Source organism: Eleutherodactylus coqui, chromosome 3 (genome assembly GCF_035609145.1).
Source record: "Eleutherodactylus coqui strain aEleCoq1 chromosome 3, aEleCoq1.hap1, whole genome shotgun sequence".
In the NCBI taxonomy this organism is placed as follows: domain Eukaryota; kingdom Metazoa; phylum Chordata; class Amphibia; order Anura; family Eleutherodactylidae; genus Eleutherodactylus; species Eleutherodactylus coqui.
This window is the reverse complement of record NC_089839.1, coordinates 298,250,742-298,271,569: the sequence shown is the minus strand read 5'-3', so window position 1 is coordinate 298,271,569 and position 20,828 is coordinate 298,250,742. Positions and strand designations below refer to the sequence as shown.

At 45.2% G+C, this 20,828-nt stretch overlaps 1 protein-coding gene across 1 annotated transcript in view; it reads left to right on the top strand.

The window, feature by feature from the left end:
• LRRC40 (leucine rich repeat containing 40) overlaps positions 1–4,808 on the top strand; it is a 28,063-nt gene extending 23,255 nt beyond the window's left edge. Inside the window, exons 13-15 of the mRNA XM_066597772.1 lie at positions 119–196; positions 694–879; positions 2,978–4,808. Coding sequence (XP_066453869.1) covers positions 119–196; positions 694–879; positions 2,978–3,083 — 370 coding nt within the window. The 3' untranslated portion in view covers positions 3,084–4,808. The remainder of the gene's footprint in view (positions 1–118; positions 197–693; positions 880–2,977) is intronic.
• The last annotated feature ends 16,020 nt before the right edge of the window (positions 4,809–20,828 follow it).

Sequence of the window (20,828 nt, the reverse complement as noted above, 5' to 3'; positions counted from 1 at the left end):
CATGCAACCATGTTGTCTCGAGACAGTGATGCAAGCCAGCATGTGATCTCATACGACAGCTGCATCCTAGTCAGCCTGGATATATGTATTTCTAAATGTGCATCTTGTTTTAATACAGGAACAACTTATTGGTGTCTCTTCCCGATGAACTGGAGGCGCTGACTCGACTGCAGTCCATTATCCTGTCATTTAACAGGTTTAGTAAAGGTTTTCTCCATTTTGCCAGTGCCGTGTATTCTACTGATAAGTGGATCATTTACCGTGCTTTGTGTTAAGATTTGGAGAAGTGGATGGTTTTTCACCTGCAAAGCATGGGACCTGACAAATACTAGGATATCGTATGTTCTGGACTATCAGAGTAATAAGTAAATAGAAGTACATGTCAAGCGGTCAGCTAAGCTTAATTAAAAACTTCTGACTTGTTACTTTGACCCGGCAGAAGTTTTAATTGGTGGGATTTAGGAGCTGAGAATCCCCAGTGTTCTCCAAAATGAACAGGCAGAAGCGCTCATATGAGCACTGTGCCCGTTTAAGTGACGTACATGCTTGTCCATAGGCCTGGGGAAGCGCTGCTTCCTAGGACCAACATGTCTTGTGTTCCTAAAGAAACTTTAAATGAAAATTTAAATATCTTTACTTGTAAAAGAAAATTGCTAAATTATTATTTTAGTTATTGTTTTTGCATCTTTCTAGGTTTAAAACCTTCCCTGATGTTCTTTACCGGATCCCCACATTGGAGACCATACTCATAAGCACCAATCAGATTGGATCCATCGATCCTCTTCAGCTACTAAAGCTTAGCAAACTTTCCACTTTGGACCTCCAGAATAATGACCTCCTGCAAATTCCTCCAGCCCTGGGAAACTGTGAAAGTCTTAGGTAGGTGAGGGGTAGAGCATAATGTTCTTGCAGACGTCTAAGGGTATGGCCACGTGTGGCAGAAATCTTCTCCTGCAAATACACAATGAATCTGCTGCAAAATCCACATGTTACATAAGGATTCACCTTGGATTTCATCCCTCCTATATTGTAAGTGATGACATCCACTGTGAAGATTCATGAGAAATCTGCGTTTGTTTAATCTTACCCACTGCAAATTTTAAAGGGGTTTTCCATGCAAATACTGTGTTGTTTGGCTGAGGTCCTAGCTGATCGGGCACCCACTCTCAGCACCACAATGCACAGGAGTCGAAGCGAATATCTCTGACCCATGTGTATTGGCTGGCACTTATCATTGAAATCATTGACAGCTGTGCCTGCAATTACAAGCACTAACCACGACACAAGAGTTAGAGCCTTTCACTCCAGCCACTCTGTATTGTGCACTGACAGTGGGCAGCTGATCGTCCAATCAACTATTGATAGCCTGTCCTGAAGGTACATCATCAATTTTATTTGTGAGGAAAACCCCTGTAATTCCACACTGAATTCACCCTTGAAAATAGGCCAGGTCTTGTTTACTGCATTCTCTGCTTTAACCCTTTAGTGACATGGCCTATTTGGGCCATAAGGGCGCAACAGTTTTTATCTCCCCTCTTCAAAAGCCATAAGTTTTTTTATTTTTGTGCCAAAATAGGGGCTTGCTTTTATTTTTTTTAGAGTTAATCATGCAGCGTAGCTGACTTCATAATTTTCTGCGGGTTGCCACGATTACGACAATATCAAAAGTATATAATTTTTTTAGGTCTTTCAATATTTGCGCAGTAAAAAACATTTGTTTTTTGTTTTTTTTTTTGGGGGGGGGGCAACGCCCTCCTTCTATGAACCATTTACATGCCACGAGCGACATTGATCACGGCATGTAAGTGGTTACCAGCGGGGATCAGTGTTCTCCACTGCTGCAGCTGGAGGCCGGCTGTCGGTCACTGCTGGCTCCTGCAGTAGATGGTGCTGGCTCCTGCAGTAGATGGTGCTGGCTCAGCTTCAGAGCCTGTGCTATGCATATGACGTAAGTTTACATCCATTGTGGTAACCCCCTTCCAGCCGGGACATAAGCTTACATCCTGGGGCCAGAAGACGTTAATATGTATTATTAATTGTTTCTTTAAGCAACTCCCTCTAATTGTTGGTAGTCCACTATTGGAACCCACAACAATTGGCTATCATAGCTAAGGGAACTACCTGGCAGTTGTACACCTTTGCAAGCAGTTTTCCAAAGTCACAGCTACTTTTTTCAGTAGCTCTTTTTCCTGGGTAATTGTGGGCAGTCACAGTTGGAGACCCCACAACGAATTACCTCCGTGCACACTAAAGGCCCATTTACACGGGACGAATGTTGGGCAAACTAAGCCCGACACTCGTCCCCGCACATATTCGCTCCAGTGCTGTTACACAGCAGCGAGTATCGCTGGCTTTCTCACAGAGCAGCCAGCAGCGGAAAGCGGGGCGGCTGGAGGAAATTTCGCTCCTCGCTCTCCCCCCGCCCCTCTTCATTCACTTAACACAGCGGCCATTCAGTACTAAACGGCTGCTATTTACACTGAACGATCATTATTCAGGGTTTTATGCAGCTTAAAAATGAGTGAAATCTCCTCAGCCATGGGTCCACACTGGGGCTGATCTGCAGCGGAAAGCCTGCATCCAACACCACACCATTTGGTAATGATTTTGAAGTGGGTTTTATAGCCTATTCCTGTGCAGAATTCATGACCTCATTGAGAAGGGGGCTAAAATCTAATGCTGTGGAATTTAATTTTGCCCTGCATGTCAATTTCTGCACGGGTCTTGTGCGGATTATTTTCACAGCATGTGGATGAGATTTTCAAAATCTCATCCACTTTGCTGCTACTGTAAATGTCACGGAACTATTGTGTGGAGGGTTCACATGGTAAATCCGCCCCGTGAGTACCCCCCCCCCCTCCCAATAGACCATATGAAAAGGGATTGTCCAAAACCACAAGTCCCTTTTTAATGCATATGTATAAAATGCAGGATTTTCTGTACTATGTTTCTACTAATGTTTTCTTATCTTCCACAGATCTCTGAACCTGGAAGGAAATCCTTTCAGAAATCCCCGAGCTGCTATTTTAGCCAAAGGGACGGCAGCTGTCCTGGAATATCTGCGAAGTCGCATCCCTGCCTGATCAGTGCCTGGCAAAAATAAGGGCTCTAAGGACTTTGATGTCAATGTAACCACGTACATTGCTGGAAGTACCTGCTTGGATTTTCAGATCTTACTGCCATATATTCATATTAAGTATATCCAATTCGCTCTTTATCATGCACTACTGCCTCATAAACCAAAACACTGTGGATGAAATTTCCTAAGCCTTGCGCATGGGGGATGCACTGAATACATGAAGAGGCGCATCCTGGCAGCTCCGTGCGCCGCCTTGGAAATGTATGCCAGGTCTGACTGGGTGTATATTGCAGGTATAATTTATGATAGAAACTGGCATAAATTATACCCCCTTCTGACAAACCTCACCAACTTTGTAAAAAAGTGTCAGGACTGGCGCACAAAGCTAAAAAGTCACAAATGTTTGTGCAAATGCCAACATCGAGCTTAACGTTGAGAGTAACTGCACTTTTAAGAACTTTTTGACATTTCAGAATGACATGTCAAAAGTTTTGAACAGTGGGGATCCGGGTGCCAAGACCCCCTTCTGATCACTGGAATGAAGGGCATGCAGCAGTTACCCAAGCTTTGTGCCCCTTTGGCTGTTTACGCTGCCTGTCAGCTCCTCTCAGTAGCTGAAGACGGACACACAGATGCCTGCTGAAGTCTGTTCATCTGACTCCATATTTCCCTTATCAGTAAGGTGACATAGAAGGCAAGATATAACCCACCCACTAGGGGGCAGAGAACACAATATGGGGTTCTGGTTGTGAGTTGAAAAGATGTCAAGTTGTAACCGAAGATCCACAAGATAATAAACCAAAGCATTTGCACCAATAGTCAACACTTACACGGGGGTTAAACTGTAAAATATTGATTTTCTACTTTTTCAGACGTATTTTTTTCCAAACTTTTAATCCTTCCTGAAATCACAGGTTTCTCTTAACAACTAAAGTGGAATTCTCAGCCTTTGTAGTGGAGTTCTCCTTTAAGACATAGCACAAAAGTCAGTTTAGAAATAAGAACATTGAGATCTTATGTAATAAATCCATTGTGTCACTTAAGATGTAAATGTTATGATAAGAGTCCTTTTGTGTTTTGGCCCAAAATTCTGTACTAACATATTTTGAAGGCAGTCAGAGCTGTTTTCCTGTACAGAGCCCCCCTGTATATATACATAACATGAAAACATTCTGCCTGCTGCCACTAGGGGGAGCTTACTGCATACAGATTTATTCAGTTTCCATTGAATTCAATGATAAATCATGTGCAGTAAGTTCCCCCTAGTGGTGGCTGAAGGTATTAAGAATTGTAGAATTTAAAGGAAATCTGTCACCCACTTGTAGCTAAGCTTATGGACTGAAAGTAGGTGATCTGCCAATTCTGGGATTGTAAATGTTCTATTTGCCTCCCCCATCCTTTCTCCAGTGTCGGTGCTGAAAGCTGCCGCACATTGGGCATGCTTAATAGTCCACCCATTATAATTCTATAATGGGTGGACTACTTAACGGCACTGCTGAATGCACTGCATTGGCAGCTTCCAGCACTCACACCAGCAGAATGGCGGGGGAGGTAACTATAAAACGTACATCTCCGACTCCATAAGTCACTATCAGCCCATAAGCTTAAACTCGTAGGGCTATAGGGAGGTGAGAGGGTCTCTGTAACTCTACAGCTATGTGTCAGAAAAATGGAGAATTGGTTACTATAAAAACATATTATGAAACATATTATGACCTCACGGGGGGGGGGGGGGGGGGGGCGGCGTTGTTGGGTTTTTATAAATATGTCGGTAAAAGGACAATTGTGTGTTGAAAGCAATCCTCACAAAGCAGCTCCGCATTTCTCTAGCCGCCTGGCACATAATCGTCTACTGCTGTACAGAGAATTGACCAGTTGTATTCTCATGAATGTTGGTTTTGCTCCTCGGGGTTGAACAGTTTTTTGTTGGAATGCAACTTTTTTTTAAAAGTTTCCACAGACTGGAGGGAATGGACCTCCTGCTGCGCCTCCCAGCCTCGGATGTGACTGACACTAAATTATTTGTTATCAATAAAATGTATTACCCAGTAGAAGACTCTGCCATTTTCTTCCGGGATACTAGAGTAATAACACAAATCTATGTGCTTCACTGCTCTACGCAGGATCCACAAGTCCAGAGCAATCCTCTCTTACAGCTACCAGCAGAAATCGCTCCGCCGATGTCTCCATGCTTGTTTTAAATCATGCCCTGGAAGAAGCTTGTCGGTGGAGCCCAGGGTCAGGCGATGCTCGTGGCGGGAGGAGGTGCATGCTGTTAAACTTGTATTCCCTGTGAGTATAATTGCCAGATTCATATTACACTTTTCTATAAGGTCCTGCTGCAGGTGTTTGTTCTTCTCATTTAGGCTACCTACACACGGGCGAGCGCGATATTACACGTGAATGTGCGATTTACCTGCGGCAAAAACGCATCGCAACTGTGGAATTCTGATTCTCTCATGAGCGTTTCATGCGCGATAGAGAATCTGAGATGTTTCCCATTGATTTCAATGGGAAACCCCACATCACACACGGCATGTGAAAGCCATACCATGCATTAAAGCTCTCATTAAAATCGATGGCCGATGCGTTCTGAGGAACACAGAGAGAGGACATGCCACGACTTGTTTCCTGCACTATGGTGCAGAAAAACCTCGCTAGTCTTTATGACTCCATTCAAAAAAATGGGGTTCGTACTTACGCGCTTCGCAATGCACAAATCTTGCACGAGTTTCACGGTTATGTGAAGGCGACCTTAGTGGGGTACAATTTGAGGATAACTAAGGAACAAGATCACCCACCCCTCGTCATTGGAAACAAGTGTGGGAATATCGGTGCAGCATTTTTGATGCGTTCCTGCTGGTAGCTGTGAGAGAAGATTCCTTTTGGATTTACGGTCTCCTCAAATCCTGCTTAGAGCGGTGAGGCACCAAGATTAGTTATCAGAAGAATCGACTCATGCCCCTTTTATACGGGACGATTCTCATGTAAACTAGCGCACAGGTGAGTGACGTCACCGCTAGTTGTTCAGGCAGGCAGGTCGCTCACCGCGTCACATTCTATGTATGCACGGAGCGGGGAGCGTTTAGCCGGAGCGAGAAGTGAGCGAACCAGCGAGGATTTTTATGCCAGCTGAAGCGGGGTGACAATAACGCACGATGCCTTTCCATTTAGACATAACTGCGCATTTTGAGTGACAATTGTTACGTGTAAATGAGCCATCAGTCTTAAATCAACAGCGCCGTAAACAATGGCAGTTATTTACAGTTTTATAGATAAATAGCACATTTTTGGGATGCGTTTACATGCAGTAGATTTCATGTCGATGTTGACATGGATCCGCAGCAGGCATTCTTTCATCTGAAGGTGTGAAGTCTGCTGGAGATCTTCCCCTGTCCGTCTACTGATGACCAATCCAGAGGATAGGACATCTGTCACAATACTCCCGGAATACCCGTTAAACCCATTCAGGGGAATGTGTTCTTGGACAAAACTCGCACAGGACAATCGCCGGTGTGAATGGAGCCTAGAGATGTTCTCCTTCGTTGTGTTTCTGTCTGATAAGTTTGTTCTTTCTCTCTGCGAAACAGGCAATATCAGACTATTGGGCTTAGTGGCCAGTGTAAAAAAAAAAAAAAAAAAAAAATATCCTAAAATCTTGCATTTTTTTAATCTAGATGAGTGTCCTCACGACTTCCCAACAGACGGGGTTCTTAGGATTTCCATAATATTGCACAGGTGACGTAATTATTGTTGGTGCCGCAGACACTTCTACAGTTCTTTGTATAGGATATCCTGAAAACATGACCTGTTTGGGCGGGAATGAGGTCTGGGGATTTGGGAAGCGCTGATCTAGATCGTGACATCGAAAATAAAGGAATAAACAACATAAAATGTCTAATATAAAGATGTGATTTCTACAAGAAGTCGTTTTCTGATGGCATGTTCCCTTTATAGGGGTGTTCCTGCAATAGGAACGGATAGCATGTTGCATTCGTCAGCTGCTGATCAGCGGGGTCGGACTTCAGTGTTCACAATTCTAGGAGTCAAAATAGATTTTTTTGTTAATGACACATTTTTGGCTCGGTGCATGTACAATTCTAAATGAAGTGATGTTACCAATAGTCTTGCTTGTATGCAGCTTCTATGAAGACTAATGTGTTGCTATAATTGCAGACTACAACCAATCTCTGTACACTGTCTGAAGCAATAGGAGTGGCGACCCACAGAATAAAGTAGAGCATAACTACGGCTCAGAATACACAGCGGGGATTGTACCACAATTACAAGTTATCCACAGGATGGGGGACGACTCGCTGATTGGTGGGAGTCTCGCCGGTTAAAACCCTCGCAGATCTTCAGAACAGGACGGCCGTGTCCCGCTCTGCCAGTCACCGCGCGGGGGGGGGATTCTTGCCCTACAGTGATGCTGACCATATGTGGTCAGCGCTCCATTTATTTCAATAGGGCTGATGAAAATACCCAAGCAATTGCCTTTCAGGAATTCTGCTGTCCCACTGAACGGAGCACTAGTACACTTGCACAACCAATGCTTCATTTAGTCGTCTCAGCCCTGTGATGGGACCGCCATTCTTGAGATTTACAAATGATAAAATACTGCAGTTTCCTTATTGGCCACTAGATGTCACCACAGTAGTTATTCAGGTCTTGTTTTACAGCCTGCTGTGCAGAGATGCACGATCTTGTTCAGATGCTGACAGTGATTTTGTCGGCTTTAAGCAAGGTCAAAATAAATAGGGACAATAAAAAATAAAAACCACAGAGCCACCGCCTCGTACAATAAACTGACCTTTTATTTTTGTACAATAGACTTTTTTTTTTTAATATACGTTATTTAAAACACTCGAATACTGAAAAAGAGTTAGAACTTCAAAGCCTTAAAAATGGTCCGGCTGTACACGGCACAGCATTGATCTAGTCCCTGTATTTATATATACACAAAGCATCTCCAAAAGGATTTGCCCCCCTGCCCCAATCTACAAAGTCACCAGGTCAGTCCTTGCTAGTGTACATGTTCAGCTGGAAGTATACAGTCTGCCATGTGCAAAACAACCGAACAAGAAGTTTAAGCCCCCCCTCCGCAGTACAGTCAAAGCGCCGGCGTTCAAGTTCAGTAAATTGTTCCATACGTCAAAAACGTGTAATACATTCACAAGTTATTGGGGTGCGGCGGGACGAGCGGCGGCGTCGCCTCCGCTTTATGTACATCCATTAAATTACATTGGTCTTTATGATAATATAGCATTTCTTAAATCACATACAAAATGACACATTTTCATATTTAACCTGAAAACCACAACTTTTTGTAAAAAGGCAAAAAACATTTTTTTTTTACCTGCATTAATTTTAAACTTTCTGTAAACAATTTAGTTTTGTACACATTAATCACTATGTTGGTCTTTGTGTATAAAGGCTTCTCTAACTTGCGATTTGCAGTTGATACCGAGTAGAAAAGTTGATTTTTTTTATTCTTTAAGATTTTTTTTGTAAAAAGAAAAAAAAAAAAAGCATTTATTGTAACTTGTGGTTTTAAGATGTTCTTAAATCAAGAGAATTAAAGGGGTCGTCCAGTTGTAAACTATTGATGGCCTATCCTTTAGGAGTACTTTAAGATAGGTCATCAATAGTATATGGGTGAGGGTCTGCCATTTAGGACCCCTCACCAGGCCGGTGTGTTCGTGTACTGAGCTTATTTCTGCAGGAAGCGGACAGCTCTGTTCTTACTGTAGTGGCCAGGCTTGGTATTACAGGCCATTCGTTTCAATGGAAACTTGGCCTGTAAATACCAAGCAAAAATCGTCTCTTTACACGAATGCACCAAACCAGCAAACAGCTGATCAGCAGGGGTTCCAAATGACAGACTACTATGGTTGGCCTACTCTGAGCTTAGGCAAGCAATAGTTTACACCGGGACAACCCCTTTAAACCATTCCAGTAGATTTGCTGACAATGACCTTTGAGCGCTCCTATTGTGACAGTGGAGGTGAGGAGATCTGTACGTCAAGGGCAGCGGCCGGAAAGCTAAAGGTCTCTTGTACTGAAAGATGTGCAATGGTAAGCAATATAGGAGATGTGAAAGCTACGTGGTTGACTGCAGTCTATCCTGCTATCACCCGCAGTCGTGTGTTAAGGTACTTTTACACGGACGCCTATCGGCCGAATAATCATTCAAAAGAGCGAATGCAAAGATAGTCGTTCCTTGTACACGCGGCCATCAACAGAGTGATGAGCCATAACTCGCTCGCTAGTCCTTCTGTTTCAGCCCACCTTAAAAATAAAAAAACTGCTGATTTATCAAGTTATCTGGCGGAAAGTCATAGTTCGTATTTCAGCGACTTGCACACGCATTTGCATGGAGATCCCCTCCGTGAACAAAAAGTGATTAAAAAAACTAATGAACCATAAGCGCTCCGTGTAAAGGCAAACTAACGTCCGTTCGCACGTTTCAGGGACTTTTCTGACCGACTATCTGGATGCTGCTTGCTTAGTGTAAAGGCACCCTTCCACTCTTCACCTGCCCCTTATATTGCCTGAAGAAGAGGCGGCCTAGGGAAAGGATGTAAAGGCACTCACACACATTCGCATTTAGTTTCCGATCTCAGAGTGGCGGCGGGGTCGGTTGACTTTTGTAATGCGTATGGGAACGACTCAGTCTTTGCCAAACAGATGATATCATTGGGGGGAATTGTGTTTTGGGAATATTGAATTTCAATGCTTGATCTTTGGTTCCCTGGGAGATAAGCCGCCCCAGAACTGTCTGGCTGCAGCTTAAATCTCTGAACACACAAACATACAGTCCAGCCAGCGTTCATGTGTATATGAGAGTCAGTGGAAACGGCTGCTGTTCTTCCAAACGTTGTTGAAGGTGTGACGGGGGCCTTAAAGGGGTTGTTCAGGGTTATAAAAACATGGCTGCTTATTTCCAGACACAGCGCCATCCTTATCCATTGGGTTGTGTGTGGCATTGCAGCTCAGCCTTATTGAAGTGAATGGGAGTTGAGATGCAATACCAGACACAATCCAAGGGTGGTGCTGTTTGGAAGAAAGCAGCTATGTTTTTCTAACCCAGGCAAATACTATTAATGACCTATCCTCGGGATAAGTCAGCAATAGCTGATGGGCTGGGGTCCACTGCTCAGAACCCTGGCTGATCAGCCATCCGGGTGCCCGCTGTCAGCTCCACAACACAGTGTATGGAGCAGAAGCAGACTGCTCCGTCTCTCGTTGAGTGGCCAGTGCTGGTAATTGCAGGTGTAGCCTTTGTCTATTTTAATGAGAGCTGCGCCTGCAATTACCTGCATCAGCCACTACACGGTCGGCGCTATCTGCTTTGGCACCGCACCATGTGTGTTGTGGCAATCAGCTGATCGGCCACAGTCCTGAGTGGTGGACCCCAGCCAATTTAACTATTGATGATCTATACTAAGAATAGGTCATCACTAGTATTTGCTCAGATAACCTCTTTAAAGGGTTTGTCCAGTTGTTAACTATCAATGGCCTATTATCAGGATAGGTCATCAATACTACACTGGCGGGGTCTGTCTTCTGGGACCACAGACGATCAACTGTTTACTCTTGCTGTTGTGTTTGTGCACTAAGCAGATTTCTGCAGGACGGAGACAGCTCCATTCTCGCTGCAGTGGCCAGGCTTGGTATTGTAGGCCAAGTTCCCATTAAAATGGCAACTTTGCCTGTAATACAAAGCTTGGCCACAGCAGTGGGAATGGAGCTGTCTCCTTCCTGCAAAAATCAGTCACGGTTATACTATCAATAGTTTACAACTGGACAACCCCTTTATCACATGACTGCATGCTTAGACTATAGGGGTTTGTTTTGTAGTCTCTATGCATAAAGTCAGGTAGAAATATAGAGGTGCTGAATACACAACCGTAGATTTTTAATCAAAATGATTGTACCAAGTTGCTTTATTTCTCTACTTTAGAGGCGCCGGACCATCGGGCACAAATCCTTTTAATCCATAAATCTTACATCACTTTCCTCTAATTTACCACCATGGCGATGGCTGTGTGTTTGTAAATTGGCACAGGACTGCTTGGGCATCTGTATCTGTTTTATTAGCCTCCTGAGTCCTAGAGAATAATTGAGTCTGTGTTGCCATGAGCGTATCTGCTCATCCGTACCATCTCCAGCAGCTTCATCCACCTTTCGTTCTAATTAATGATGCTGGGATTCACAGTGCATGCTCGTTACCTCATGTGCCCCGGTATGGTGGTACAGTGGGCAGCGGCATAAAGTGGATCTGCATTTGTTACATTCTGGCCTTGTTAAGCCGCGGAAGGGAGCGCTCATAAGTCGTCTCCTCTGTAGGCGTCTTGAGGTGAATTATGTTCATCTTCAGCTGCCTTATTCAGACCTTCTGTTCTCCTTGCCTCTCAATCTGGGCTGCGGTCCATGCGCAAAGTAAGTACTAGTCTAAGAGAAGTCACAATATGCATAAAGAGAGGTCAGTGTAATTTGGGATTCATCAAAGCGTTCTGACCTTGAAAGGGAAATGTATGCTGGGAGCGTAATATGATGTTTTCTGTGTGGGTTACTTCCAGTTTTTCCTGTTTATATTTAGATAAACTGTCTAAAAAGTTGAGTCACTTTGTAATTATATTACTAATCCTGAGTTACATCCTGTATTATACTCCAGAGCTGCACTCACTATTCTGCTGGTGGAGTCACTGTGCACATACATTACTTATCCTGTACTGCTCCTGAGTTCCATCCTGTATTATACTCCAGAGCTGCACTCACTATTCTGCTGGTGAAGTTACTGTGTACATACATTACTTATCCTGTACTGATCCTGAGTTACATCCTGTATTATACTCCAGAGCTGCACTCACTATTCTGCTGGTGGAGTCACTGTGTACATACATTACTTATCCTGTACTGATCCTGAGTTACATCCTGTATTATACTCCAGAGCTGCACTCACTATTCTGCTGGTGGAGTCACTGTGTACATACAGTACTTATCCTGTACTGATCCTGAGTTACATCCTGTATTATACTCCAGAGCTGCACTCACTATTCTGCTGGTGGAGTCACTGTGTACATACATTACTTATCCTCTACTGATCCTGAGTTACATCCTGTATTATACTCCAGAGCTGCACTCACTATTCTGCTGCTTGAGTCACTGTGTACATACATTACTTATCCTCTACTGATCCTGAGTTACATCTTGTATTATACTCCAGAGCTGCACTCACTATTCTGCTGGTGGAGTCACTGTATATATACATTACTTATCCTGTACTGATCCTGAGTTACATCCTGTATTATATTTCAGAGCTGCACTCACTATTCTGCTCTTGGAGTCACTGCGTACATATATTACTTATCCTGTACTGATCCTGAGTTACATCCTGTATTATACTCCAGAGCTGCACTCACTATTCTGCTGGTGGAGTCACTGTGTACATATGTAGGTACCCAGCACATCATCCTGGTCCCCTCCATAAATGTCATACATGTTTGTCCTATGTGGATGCACTGTACGAGCCTGTCTTGTCATTTCCAGTGTGTGTGTGTTGCACAGCTGCAACGCTAGAAGGGTTAAGTGTTCAATAAGATCTCATGTGGTATGAGAGAAGGTATAAGTAGGAGTGACTGAGAGCGGGTAGGGAGTCCATGTCTTTATGAGTGTTGCTGTTCAGGAGCTCCAGGTACACGGGGACACCTTTTGGCCTCCTGTACTGAAGCATGGAAGCGGAGAAGAGATTTCCCGTGCTGTTTATGTTCTGGATGTGAATGGAGTGAGCCCCAAGTGTAAGAGAGAGCATTCGTAAGTAACTACTTCTCAAGGCCAGTGGAGAGGTACTAATAAATCCTTAAGTTTTCCTATGCGGCCGGCCAGAGCCAGGATCACTGTGTAGAAGTACACCCTTTACTTGTCACACCCACGCGTCCCCAAGGCTGGGTGGAGGTACTTCAAGCTAACTTCTGTCAGAGTGTCTGTGGAGTGACCCTACTCCTTTCCTCCTCCGGAGTGTTCCCTACCAGGAGCTGTTCCTGGCAGATAATGTGGACTGCAGGACCGATGTAATCCTGAGTTTCCTCCATGACCTCAAAACTTTTGTCTTGCCTGCACCTAAACTGAACTGCCTTGTATAATCGGTTCAAGTTTTCAAGTAAAGTTAAACCGGGCTCTAATCGTTCCTTGAGACCCGTGGCACTCAAGAACTGTTTGTGGCTGCATTTAGTTCTCCGCTGAGGGTCATACCGGTGTGTGAAGGAACGGTGGCGTCACCCGTGACAACTACAACTCCTGTTATCCTGTTTAGTGGGCATCTCCCTATCCTACGGGTGTCCCGGTGGCCTGCAGTGATACTCTGGCCTTGGCTGCGTATGTTCCCTCAGGGAAAGAGTTGGGTAAGTGCCACTGTGACAAACCATCACTTTACTCTCCCAGCTCCCCCCATATGTCGGGGATCATCGTATGGGACGCTGCACATACATTACTTATCCTGCACTGATCCTGACTTACATCACACTGCATTCTCAATTCCACTAGCTCATATTGGAAACGGTCAGCAAGCTTGCTGACAGACAGTCCGAACAGTTTAGCTGCTTTAGTTAGTTTTTTTTTTCTCTTTCCTGAATCAGATGACTATACAGGTCCTGGTTGGTATATAATGTATACTTCCCAGAATGCATAGCGCCAAAGAAAACTGCAGACACTGAATAAGCAGGAAATGTTGAATGTTGGTAGCAATCTACACTTTTACAAATGCAACTCTGAACTGTAACACTAAGTTAGTGATACAAGATAACTAATGCAATGTACATACTATACAAAGACAGGTGACTTTTTTGATTTAGTTCTATACTTTATGGTGTCTCTTCCCTCCCAGGGGGTCCGAGGATCTGACTGAAAGGGGTTTTCACCTGACAGATCATGGGGATCAGTCACTAGGTCTATTACACAGGACAATGATTTAGCGCCGAACAGTCGTTTCAGCGTTTATCGCTTCTGTGCTCTCGTTTAGTGAATGGAGGCGAAGTTTGCTAAAGATCTCTGCTGACAGTAAACAGGGAGTCGTTCATTGATGAACGACTGCCCATTTATATGGACTGATCACCGTTTGATTTTTATGCCTGCCTAACCTGAACGACTAACTGTAAGTAACCAATTATCGTTCGGCGCTTAATTGCTGGCAGCGTTTACACTCAACGGTTATCATTTTCTGTAAAAGGGCCTAAACCCATTTGGCTGCCTCTTATTTCCTTACTCGACTGAAATAGCATTTGTCATTGTTGACTCGGGAAGGTACAAGACATGTCACCCACCAGACGCCTCCTACCAGCACTCCCAAGACATGTTGCCCACCAGATGCCTCCCACCAGCACTCCCAAGACATGTCACCTACCAGACGCCTCCTACCAGCCCTCCCAAGACATGTCACACACCAGACGCCTCCCACCAGCACTCCCAAGACATGTCACCTACCAGACGCCTCCTACCAGCCCTCCCAAGACATGTTGCCCACCAGACGCCTCCTACCAGCCCTCCCAAGACATGTCGCCCACCAGACGCCTCCTACCAGCCCTCCCAAGACACGTCACCCACCAGACGCCTCCCACCAGCACTCCCAAGACATGTCACCTACCAGACGCCTCCCACCAGCACTCCCAAGACATGCCTCCCACCAGATGCCTACCACCAGCACCCCCAAGACATGTCACCCACCAGATGCCTACCACCAACACCCCCAAGACATGTCACCCACCAGACGCCTCCCACCAGCACTCCCAAGACATGTCACCCACCAGACGCCTCCCACCAGCACTCCCAAGACATGTCACCCACCAGACGCCTCCCACCAGCACTCCCAAGACATGTCACCTACCAGACGCCTCCTACCAGCCCTCCCAAGACATGTCACACACCAGACGCCTCCCACCAGCACTCCCAAGACATGTCACCCACCAGACGCCTCCCACCAGCACTCCCAAGACATGTCACCTACCAGACGCCTCCTACCAGCCCTCCCAAGACATGTTGCCCACCAGACGCCTCCTACCAGCCCTCCCAAGACATGTCGCCCACCAGACGCCTCCTACCAGCCCTCCCAAGACACGTCACCCACCAGACGCCTCCCACCAGCACTCCCAAGACATGTCACCTACCAGACGCCTCCCACCAGGACTCCCAAGACATGCCTCCCACCAGATGCCTACCACCAGCACCCCCAAGACATGTCACCCACCAGATGCCTACCACCAACACCCCCAAGACATGTCACCCACCAGACGCCTCCCACCAGCACTCCCAAGACATGTCACCCACCAGACGCCTCCCACTAGCACTCCCAAGACATGTCACCCACCAGACGCCTCCCACCAGCACTCCCAAGACATGTCACCTACCAGACGCCTCCTACCAGCCCTCCCAAGACATGTCACACACCAGACGCCTCCCACCAGCACTCCCAAGACATGTCACCCACCAGACGCCTCCCACCAGCACTCCCAAGACATGTCACCTACCAGACGCCTCCTACCAGCCCTCCCAAGACATGTCACCCACCAGACGCCTCCCACCAACACCCCCAAGACATGTCACCCACCAGACGCCTCCCACCAGCACTCCCAAGACATGTCACCCACCAGACGCCTCCCACCAGCACTCCCAAGACATGTCACCCATCAGACGCCACCCACCAGCACTCTCAAGACATGCCACCCACCAGCACTCCCAAGACATGTCACCCACCAGACGCCTCCCACCAGCACTCCCAAGACATGTCACCCACCAGACGCCTCCCACCAGCACTCCCAAGACGTGTCATGTGACAAGCTTTCTGTGGATCAGTTTCAGTGTGAATCCACATTAGATGGGAAAATCCAGCGATCTGAGCGACTTCCAGTGCTAGACTAGCCGGGGCCACATTGCCAGCCTTGTGGAGTTTTCTGGTGCAGCAATGTGGAAAGTATACAGAGAATGGTGTAATAAAAAAAAACCTCCAGGAAAAGGGATCCTGTTGATGGAAACAGCTGGTGGCTGAAAGGGGTCAGAGGAGGACGTCCGGAATCGTTCTGATGAACAGGTCTGCACAGTCAAGGAAATTGCAGCTGAATACTACGTTGGAGCTCCAACTGATATGTCCAAATTCACAACTCCCCATTCCTTAACACGGGTGAGTTATAACGGCAGACAACCAGTTCGTGTAGTTGGAATAGAGCACTAAAATTGTATCACTGAGCAGTGGAAAAACATCCCCATGTCAGATGAATCTAGATTTCTATTGCCCCGTGCTAATAGGAAGGGAAAGGGGGTCAGAATTTTGCACAAGCATCATGAATCACTGACCCCTTCCTGTCAGCCGGTCAGAACATGTCAGCACCTCCATCTAATCTGCAGCAACTACAAGAAGCTTCCTGTCCGCAGGGGCCGATATTCCTGCAGAATGATTTAATCACCAAATGGAATCTACATCACGATGAATTACTGCAGTTATGAAGGCCAAAGGAGTCCAACACCCTACTAGATGGGGGGGGGGTCTCTAATAAATGGCCATTCAATGTAAATTTGACTTTTCAAGCCAGGTAGGATGTAGAGATCACTGTATTTGGTCATTCAAAACTACTAAGATCATCATGACTAAAGTGAGGAGACATGCCGGCAGAATCAGTGCAGCTGCTTAACAACGGTTTTCTGCCTTGAATTTCTTCTGGTAAGTCATGGATCTCTCATCTGACAACTAATGATAATATTGTAGGAGATGGCTATTTAAAGAGAAACTGCACTTTCATTATGGGCGATTCTAAGCATTCTGTACATATTTTGTACAAAACCCCTATTTAGCTCTGCAGCGAGATGAAGACAGCGCCGATGAATCAGTTTTCAGCTAGCTAACTACATAGCTAGAGTGCGTTCCAGCTGTGCCTGCACTGTTCTCTCTACTGCAGGCACAGGGCTTCCATATAACTGCTTATTTATGGAGTCAGTTTTATACAGTATTTTCCTGATTTTCAAACATACTTTGTCTGTGCTCCAATGATCTTTCTTCCCAGAGCTGCTTCTATTCTTCCGCTGTCTCTGTTACTTTGTTCCCCCATGCTGTGTAAGGAGAAGCTGTTCTATGCTGCAGACTGCTTCTCCCCTCACAGTATGCTGGCTCCCCGCTGGACCCGATGCACAGTCAGGGTCTCAGTGAATTAGGTTGTAACATACAGTATTGTACACCTGATACATTGAGACACTGACGGAGCATTGGGTCTATTGAGGAACGAGTGAGCTGTAAGGGGAGAAGCTGTGTGCAGAACAGAATGGCTTCTCCTAAAACAGTTCAGGAGGACAGAACAGTGGAGAAATAAAAAGAATAAGCAGTGACGGGCTAGAGATAATGGGGGCACAGACAAATTATGTCTGAAAATCAATAAAATACTGTATAAAGCAGGCTCTGTACATAAACTATTCTACGACACAACTGTGTCTGCACTAGAGAGGACAGTGCAAGCACAGCCGGAGCTCCCTGTTTTGCTATGCAGTTAGCTAGCTGAAGACAGATTTCTCAGCATCGTCTTCACTTAGCTGTACAGCTGAAGAGGTTTTTTTTTTACAGAACTGGCTGATAAAACCTATTGCAAAAAATGCTTAGAATCGCCTATTTTGTAAATTAATAAAAAGAATTAAGTGCAGCTATTCTTCAACCAATGATGGGCAACGGAGCTGTAGGCTGCATCTTGGCCTCCTGGCACCCAGCTTGGATATCCTGTGTAATTATGTCTCTTTAAGAAGGCAGTTTGGCCAGCAGGTGGCAGCAGAGCGCAGTGATACTACTGCATGCTCATATTGTGGGAGGGAGGTGAGCATCCTGGTTTGGGGAGGTAAGGGGCCATGTGTATGGCTTGTATATAGGGGTCATTAGGCTGCACTGGATGTGAGGCAGACTGTTAGGTGGGACATGTATGGTGCTGTCTTGTGATTGACAGATATCACTGTATGAGGTGCCTTATTTGTATTCTGTGTCTGTCACTATTGGAGGGGAGGCAAGAGACTACGACTCATCCTCCCCTGCACAACGCAGCCTTGTGATTTGGCCGTTTTCATATCTCTAAGCCACAAAGGAGCTGACAAGACATTTAGAAGGAGTCAAGGGCCACGCCTGAAGCCCCGTCCTGAGACCAGTTGACTATCACTGACGTAAGCAATTCTCTAATACATCCTGCAAGATCCCTGGAAGGCGGAGCCACACAATGATTTAGGGCAACGACTCAATTGCTGCACTGATAGCAAAAGGTCTAATGGGGGGGGGGATCCTTGGACGGCGCAGTGATCCAGATTCAATGACAACTCAGTGGTTTCAATAACAATTTGTAAGAGATGGAGAAGAAGCTTTGCAGCAAAAGGAAGGGGGGGAATATCTAACGACAAAGTTGTCTTCCTCGTCTTCTGAATTTGTTACCACGGTAACCGCTGCAGAGACGGATAGTGGAACGCGCAAAGCAGAGAATGCAATTTCAATGTTAATCTTGGTTGTTTAAGAAACAATACCTTCCATTATAAGAGATGACCGATCAGGGATGGCCGCTAGATGAAAGTCATCGCTCCTCGCTGGAAAACGTATCGTGTCATTTATAATATTCTCGGCTCTGGAGAAAATATTTCAAACAAAATAAGTGACAACATCAGGAAAAATGTTTCCTACTTTAACTTTGATGAAGTCCGCTGTTTTGGAAGAATAATCGTGAACCTATACGGGCTGTCAATACAGCCAAGATAAGCTCTGACTCTCAGCAGCTGTCTCTTAAAGTGTTCAGCACATTAACCTGTATTGTCCCCCAGAGCTGCACTCGCTATTCTGCTGGTGGAGTCACTGTGTACATACATTACTTATCCTGTACTGATGCTGAGTTACATCCTATATTATACTCCAGAGCTGCACTCACTAGTCTGCTGGTGGAGTCACTGTGCACATACATTACTTATCCTGTACTGATCCTGAGTTACATCCTGTATTATACTCCAGAGCTGCACTCACTATTCTGCTGGTGGAGTCACTGTGCACATACATTACTTATCCTGTACTGATCCTGAGTTACAGCTTGCATTATACTCCAGAGCTGCACTCACTATTCTGCTGGTGACGTCACTGCGTACATACATTATTTATCCTGTACTGATCCTGAGTTACATGCTATATTATACTCCAGAGCTGCACTCACTATTCTGCTGGTGGAGTTACTGCGTACATACATTACTTATCCTGTACTGATCCTGAGTTACATGCTATATTATACTCCAGAGCTGCACTCACTATTCTGCTGGTGGAGTCGCCTTGTTCATACATTACTTACCCCATACTGATTCTGACTTACAGCCTTTGTTATACTGCAGAGCTGAATTCAGAATTTTGTTGGTTTAATTGGAAACGGTCATCAAGCTTGTTTTCAGACACAACTTTAACTGCTTAGCTGAGATTCCATAATGCATGTAGGGTGTTTTTTTCAGTTGACTGTACAGCTTCTGGTGTGAAGACGACATTTTCCAGAAGGCATCTAAGTGATTGTGCTGACACTGAACAAGTCGGCAATTTCAACTCTGTGCCAAGCAGATTTGTGAATGCAACTCTGGGGTATAATACAGGATAAGTAATGTATGTACACAGTGACTCCACCAGCAGAATAGTGAGTGCAGCTCTGCAGTATAATACAGGATGTAACTCAGGATCAGTACAGGATAAGTAATGTATATACACAGTGACTCCACCAGCAGAATAGCGAGTGCAGCTCTGCAGTATAATACAGGATGTAACTCAGGATCAGTACAGGATAAGTAATGTATGTACACAGTGACTTCACCAGCAGAATATTGAGTGCAGCTCTGCAGTATAATACAGGATGTAACTCAGGATCAGTACAGGATAAGTAATGTATGTACACAGTGACTCCACCAGCAGAATAGTGAGTGCAGCTCTGCAGTATAATACAGGATGTAACTCAGGATCAGTACAGGATAAGTAATGTATGTACACAGTGACTCCACCAGCAGAATAGTGAGTCTAGCTCTGCAGTATAATACAGGATGTAACTCAGGATCAGTACAGGATAAGTAATGTATGTCCACAGTGACTTCACCAGCAGAATATTGAGTGCAGCTCTGCAGTATAATACAGGATGTAACTCAGGATCAGTACAGGATAAGTAATGTATGTACACAGTGACTCCACCAGCAGAATAGTGAGTGCAGCTCTGCAGTATAATACAGGATGTAACTCAGGATCAGTACAGGATAAGTAATGTTTGTACACAGTGACTCCACCAGCAGAATAGTGAGTCCAGCTCTGCAGTATAATACAGGATGTAACTCAGGATCAGTACAGGATAAGTAATGTATGTACACAGTGACTTTACCAGCAGAATATTGAGTGCAGCTCTGCAGTATAATACAGGATGTAACTCGGGATCAGTACAGGATAAGTAATGTATGTACACAGTGACTCCACCAGCAGAATAGTGAGTGCAGCTCTGCAGTATAATACGGGATGTAACTCAGGATCAGTACAGGATAAGTAATGTATATACACAGTGACTTCACCAGCAGAATAATGAGTGCAGCTCTGCAGTATAATACAGGATGTAACTCAGGATCAGCACAGGATAAGTAATGTATGTACGCAGTGACCCAACCAGCAGAATAGTGAGTGCAGCTCTGCAGTATAATACAGGATGTAACTCAGGATCAGTACAGGATAAGTAATGTATGTACGCAG